The following is a 6,480-nucleotide window of genomic DNA, read 5'->3' as shown; positions in this document are numbered from 1 at the left end:
TGCACAGGAGCAGTGGCCGGCCAGTCCTTGAGTGATGTGACGAAGATACTGGGGGTGTGCATGCCAACACTATATCACATAAGTCAGGGAGTTTATCGCCATCTTACACCAAATTGAGCCCCAGGGACATTAGGTCACTAACATGCCTGACATCACACAGCCAGTGAGCAACAGAGACAGCAGGTAGAGAAGTGGGAGGCAAGATGTCCTGTGAAAGGGTGAATAAGCATCCAGGAAAACAGCCACAGGAAAGGTGCCACTTTTCCTGGTCCACTGACATTTTAATAGTTAGTTTTGCGTGTCTGGTTTTGATAGCCAGGCTCAGTGGTCATCCTGCCTCAGCCTCCTGAGTCTGGTGTTGCAGGCAGGAGCCACTGTCTCTAGTACCACTTTTCAGTGCACGGCAGTTGTCAGAACTGTGCCAGGCACGATGTGAGGAGAATGGGGTGGGAAGAGTAGTCCAAGCATTGATTATTGATTGAGAAGTGTAGGAAGTTCATTTCATCCATCAGTTCACTTCGCTGATTAATGAGCCTTCTAGGAAGTTCCCTCATCTAGTCAATTAACTCATCACGGTATTTTTAAAGCAGAGATGGAAAAAGAGACTTACATTTAATTGACTATTTACATATACGGCGAAGCCCAGTGCTGGGGCTTTTCTTGTTGCACAGAATCCTTTTAATGAGGGTATTGAGGAAGGCACTGCTACCCCTGTTTTACACACCAGGAAGCCCAAATAGGAAGCCAGAGCTCAAAGAAGGTGGGTAATTTTCTCCAAGCCAGATAGTATGACAGTCTAGTATGACTAAGATTGGCCATCGCATGCTGTGTACTTCCTGAAAAAACTGTTTACTAGAATTTAAACTATAGGACCAAAGACGATGTCAATATAGGATCAAGGTCCTCAGCACTTCAGTTTGTACCCAGTAGGTAGATATAGAAGAAAAGCCGTGGGCTGCTCGTCTGTCACAGTGGGCTACAGAAGAGTCAAAGGCACAAAATTGGATGTTCTATGAAAAGGGAAAAGGACAGCCATCACATTCTACATGGGGTATGCTGTGCTTTGAAAACAAAAGTAAAGAAATAGTTGTTAGTGTCCAGTCTGTATGGCCCGGGGATTAATGATCCAGAAATCCTAAATGTATCTGTACATTACAGCTGAGTGGGGTCAGTGTGTTCAAGAGGGATGGCCTTGAAGAGAATAGTCCTTCCTGGAACAGAAGGGCCTTAGATACTTTAGAAATACACAGAATACCCAACATTGTTGAAACCTAACAGAGGTAAGTCATTTGGTGAGAAAAACAGTATACTAGAATTTACTGAGGCCCTCAGGCAAATGCTCATGCACGCGGCCCAACCCTCTTTTTGGTCCTTGTATGTATTTTTGTGGCTCACAGATGGTTCCTCCTTCCTCAGCTTGTGACGGTTTGGAAAGCAGGCTATTCATCGAAGGCTTCCTGAGGCTGGCATTGCTCTAATACTCGAGTGTCACCGTTTTGGTCTTGAGGTATTCATTCAGGGCTTCCTCACCTGTGGGAGAGAAGAGTAGCCAACAGAACATTCACAAGGATGGGTGAAGATTTGTGGCCTAGGCCAGTGCTCCTCAGGTTCATACAATCAGCCTTGCTGACTTGCAGGTGGATTGAGTTAAGTTAGGAGAAGGCCTCACAGTGTGGATGCTAATGGACCATAGCCCAAGATGGATGGTAAGGGCTTAGGTAGCCTACCTGGCCCTCTAAAGATTGGCGTGTTGGTTGGCAAGCTTCAGCCCTAACCTTCCTCCTGTTCCCTGCTTGATGAATTCCATCTCCCCAGTTTACAATTCTGTGACCAGGGTGCTGCCTGTTCGGTCACATTACATAAAGCAGAGTTGAAAAGCTTGGGGACTTTCACTTTCACCTTACTGTGAAGAGAAAGGAAGTGCAGCTTCCTCTGCTGGTAGAGACATAAGACCACGTCTAGGCTTTGCCTGTTTCCAGACAAGTGATCTCTACAGAGGCTAAGCCACATGGAGACTAGTGAGCACAGTGGATAGAGGGGACAGAGGTCAAGGGCAGAGTGCCACATGGTGACTAGTGAGCACAGTAGACAGAGGGCTGTCGAACGTGTCCCCTTGTTAGAGTGACGCAGGGAGAATTACCAACTTGTTCCCAGCCTACTCCAGAGCAATCGGATCAAGTATCTGTATTTCCTGTAAAGCTCCTAGGTGATTATAACCTGAGAGATAACCAACACTGAGACTACACTGAACTGAGGGGCTTTCAGCCTTGGAGAAGAACCACCAGACAAACTGTGGTGTTTCACAGTAAACAAGCCTTTGGCTGTCAGTTACCCTGTCAGAGGACAAGCAGAAATGGCCGATTCTATAAATTTTCCAAGAAAACCTCCAGCTGTGTTTTAGACCCAAGACCACTTTTTATTCCTGTGAGTACACTGTCAAAAATCGTTAGGAAAGAGAATCTAACACCTCAAATGAGCCGATTCTACAGATAATTTTCAGCAAATCAAACATTTTATATTTCAGATTATTTTGAGATTCACATAGCCCAGGCTGGCCTCAAATTTGCTGTTCAGCCAGGAATGCTCTTGAACTGGTCCTCCTATCTCATGGCCTCTTAAGTGCTGGGTTACAGGCATGAACCACCACAGCATGCTCTCACATCTTACGTGTATTTTTACACTTATTACGTTGAAGCGATACAGGACTGTAGAGCAGGAGATGAGCTCCGCAGCTGGACCGGCTGGCTTTCACTTCTCTGCCAGTGCCTGTCAGTATGGAGCTGGGCACCTCACCCAGCCGTTCAGAGCCTGGTTTCCCTACTCTGAACAGATGAGATCCTAGCCACTGTCTGCTGGGGGCACTTGCTTGTGCTCCTTGGGTAGTCTTAGGCTGGGGCCCAGCACAGCTTCAGCATCCAAAGTGAGCTGTGGCTTGAGAGTTGTCAGGGCGGCTGCCAACGGTGAAGGTTGTTAAGTGTTGTACTCTGATCCTGGAGCCCTCCATGCCCAACAGACCCTGCCTATCTCCGTGACCCTGCAAGACTCAGCTTAGAGACAGGACCAACTCCACAGCTACTTCCACCCTCAAACTGTCTTCTTGGTTCCACTGAGTTCCACAAAACTAAACCAACTTCATACTGAAATTCAGATTTAGAAACACATTTTACCAGTGAGATTGCTGAGTGGGTGAAGGCATTTTTCAAGCAATCCCCATGACCTGCATCTAGTCTCCAGGAACCACGGGGTGAAAGGAGAGAACCAACTTGGACTGCTGTCCTCTGAGGGCCACATAATGACATGGCACACTTATGCATGCACACAAATAAATATCTGAGGTTGTCTTAAAAACGTATTTAATTTTTTTTTTTTTTTTTAGAATTTCAGTGTCCTTTGTAAACTGCTGTGTAGGAGAGCCCTTTAAAACAATAAGGGAGTATTGTTGCATGGAACTGCATGTTTCTGTGTGATGTAACATGGATGCACAGGAGCAAAATAAGCCACACTCACCCAAGTCTTTTCCAAAGCCAGACTGCTTCACTCCACCAAACGGGGCCGCCACGTCTGTCTTGTTGTAGGTGTTGATGAAAACTGTGCCTGCCTCTAGCTTGTCACTCATGTACATGGCTTTGCTGATGTCTCTCGTGAAAACCCCAGAGGCCAAACCATATTCAGTGTTATTTGCTCGACGCAGCACCCCGTCGATGTCCCTGTAAGATGTTTCCAGAAGCAGAAAACACCATTAAAAGTGCAGCAAAGCACACTCACTCTGCTTGAAGGTTTCTTTTTCATGTTAAAACAGGATAATTTCTTTTAAAAAAAAAAAGAGATTTATTTATTTATTATGTATACAGTGTACTGTCTGCATGTATGCCTGGACTCCAGAAGTGGGCACCAGATCTCATTACAGATGGTTGTGAGCCACCATGTGGTTGCTGGGAATTGAACTCATGACCTCTGGAAGAACAGCCAGTGCTCTTATTTCTCTGGGACCTGATTAATGTTTTATAAGTGAAATACTCCAGGCCAACTCTGAAAGTTGCATGTGATATTATAACCAAGAGTATTCCACTCTTCACACATGCCGTGGAGTGTCTTTTCCTGTTTGACCAGCATCGTCTTTTCAGTCTTCAAGGATCATTGGTGAGCATCCTCTCCCTGACTTTCAGAGCATGTCTCCTGTGTGCACCCCTGTTCAGATCTGTACAGGTCCAAAGCTCTCCAGTGCCCCCAAGCCCCCTAGTTATTCTGTCGCCTCAGTTTTTGAGACAGGGTCGCCCGTGATAGCTGGAGCTCACGAGTCAGGCTGAGTTGGCTTGCCAGGTGAGCCTTCTGTCTCTGTCTCCCAGCTCTGAGTTTGCAGGTGTATGCACCACACCTCCCTTTTAAGTGGGTGCTGGGGATCTGCACTCTGGACTTCACGTTGACCCGGTGAGCACCTCACCCCCTGAGCCATCGCCCCGCGTCTAATTAATTAACCAGCTAACTTATCCTTAGGGTGGAGAATTGCATGTTCATGGGTTGTGTGCTCTATGTACAGCACAAGGCAGAGACGCTATCTAGCTGAAACCCACGTTACACAGTGTGCCTAAGGAACACACCCATTTTGAAATTTAGAAATGACCATGATAGGCCCGAAGGATTCCTCTTTGGCAAGGTACATGTGGTCTTCAACATCTGTGAACACGGTTGGTTCCATAAAGAAGCCTGTGAGGAAAAAATAAAAGCATCCATCATAGGTGAGATCATTTCATCCTCAGTTCACCCCAGGCTTAGCTAACAAGAAGCGAACCATCTTTCATGCGGTGTCGGCCTTCCTGGATGCTCATTTTTTAATGGCTTTATTATAGAAACTTCAAGGATGTAAAAGTAGAGCATGGACTTAATAAATATTCATAACTCACCATCTTTGATTTAATATTTTCCCCACTGATATGTCTTCAAACAAGACCCAGATTTCGTTTCCACTCCCAAGCATTTCAGTACAAGTCAGGCAAAAGAACAGGCATTTTAAAAAGAAAACCACAATCGAGATTAACTCTCATGAAATTGACAAGTTCTTTATTTGTGTTTTTACTTCATTTCCTTCCAGTGTTTGATAGTTACTACCCTCTTTGATTTAACTAAAGATTGAAATAAATTGACAGGTGCATTTGATTGTTTAATTTCTCATTTGTCTTTTACTTTGGTATTTTCTCCTCTACTTTATTCATTTGAGATGATATCTCCCTATTGTCCAAGGTTACCTGGAACTTGCTCTGTAGCCCAGGCTGGGCTTGAACCTCCTTCCTGCCTCAGCTTCCCAAGTGCTGGAGTTAATGTGTATGCCACCCTGTCTGACTATACCATAGAATATCTTAGCGTTTTAAATTTGTCAATGCTTTATTATGTGACATTTGTTTCTCCATATGGTGTATTCCTTTAAAAAAAAATTGGACCCTGGAGAGATGGCTCAAAGGTTAAGAGCACTTGATTTTCCAAAGGACTCAAGTTCTGTTCCCAGCACCCACATGTCAACTCACAACCATCTGGAACTGCAGTCCCCAGGGATTCAGACCTTCTTCTGTCACAGGCACCAGGCAAGCATGTGATACACAGACACATGTATAGGTAAAGCACCCATACACATGAAAATGATGTCTTTTAAAAAAAATAATGGTTTATGTGTTTGCCTGCAGGTATGCACACCATGTGTTTGCTTGGTGCCCATGGAGACCAGAAGACCTCCTTTGGAACTGCAGTTATAGCCATGAGCCACCACGTGGGTGCTGGGAACCAAACTGGGTCTTCTGTAAGAGCAGCCACTGCCGGAAATACCTGATCCATCTCTTCAGTTCCCAATGCCTTGTTCTAACAACACCAGCCTCTGTGGACCACCATTCTCTCCCTGAATCAATGATTTCATCTGTTAGAGAAATACAATGAAGTGGTTTTTCTAATATATATATTTTCAAGACAGGGTTTCTCTGTGTTGCCCTGGCTGTTCTGGAACTCGATCTGTAGACCAGGGTGGCATCAAACTCACAGAGATGCACCTGCCTTTGCCTCTGGAGTGCTGGGGTTAAAGGTGTATGCCACCACAACCCAGCTTTTTCTCTCTCTCTTTCTTCCTTCCCTTCTTTTTTGACTTGCAAGGATTCTTTTGTACAAATGTTCCTATACCACCTACTCAGTCTTCTTTTATTTTCCTTGCAATTACCAATATTTAAAATAAGGAGTCAGTGCACAGTAACAGTCCAAATAGTAATCATCTCTGGTTTTTGGTGATCATACTATCAAGCCCTGTCAGCTGGAGAGTGACAAGACTCAAGATGACCAACCAGTGCCTGATAACACTATCACACCTGTTCAGGGACAGCACTGGCCCATCAACTTTGCCATGCCCCTTGCCTCATAAGGGCACATGCCACCCCATTCTACACAGGAAACCGAAGCTTAGGAAAACTGTCTGCCTCCATGCCCTCCGCTTAAAAGTGGCAAAGC

General features: G+C 45.2%; 1 protein-coding gene across 1 annotated transcript in view; it reads right to left on the bottom strand.

The window, feature by feature from the left end:
- Positions 1-578: 578 nt before the first annotated feature.
- The window catches only part of Aldh1l2 (aldehyde dehydrogenase 1 family member L2), a 44,012-nt gene continuing 38,110 nt past the window's right edge, over positions 579-6,480 (bottom strand). Inside the window, exons 19-21 of the mRNA XM_059245521.1 lie at positions 4,599-4,704; positions 3,508-3,707; positions 579-1,530 (exon numbers count right to left, since the gene is read on the bottom strand). Coding sequence (XP_059101504.1) covers positions 1,475-1,530; positions 3,508-3,707; positions 4,599-4,704 — 362 coding nt within the window. The 3' untranslated portion in view covers positions 579-1,474. The remainder of the gene's footprint in view (positions 1,531-3,507; positions 3,708-4,598; positions 4,705-6,480) is intronic.

This window comes from Peromyscus eremicus, chromosome 18, assembly GCF_949786415.1.
Source record: "Peromyscus eremicus chromosome 18, PerEre_H2_v1, whole genome shotgun sequence".
NCBI classification, from domain to species: Eukaryota; Metazoa; Chordata; class Mammalia; order Rodentia; family Cricetidae; genus Peromyscus; species Peromyscus eremicus.
This window is presented reverse-complemented; position numbering and strand designations above follow the sequence as displayed.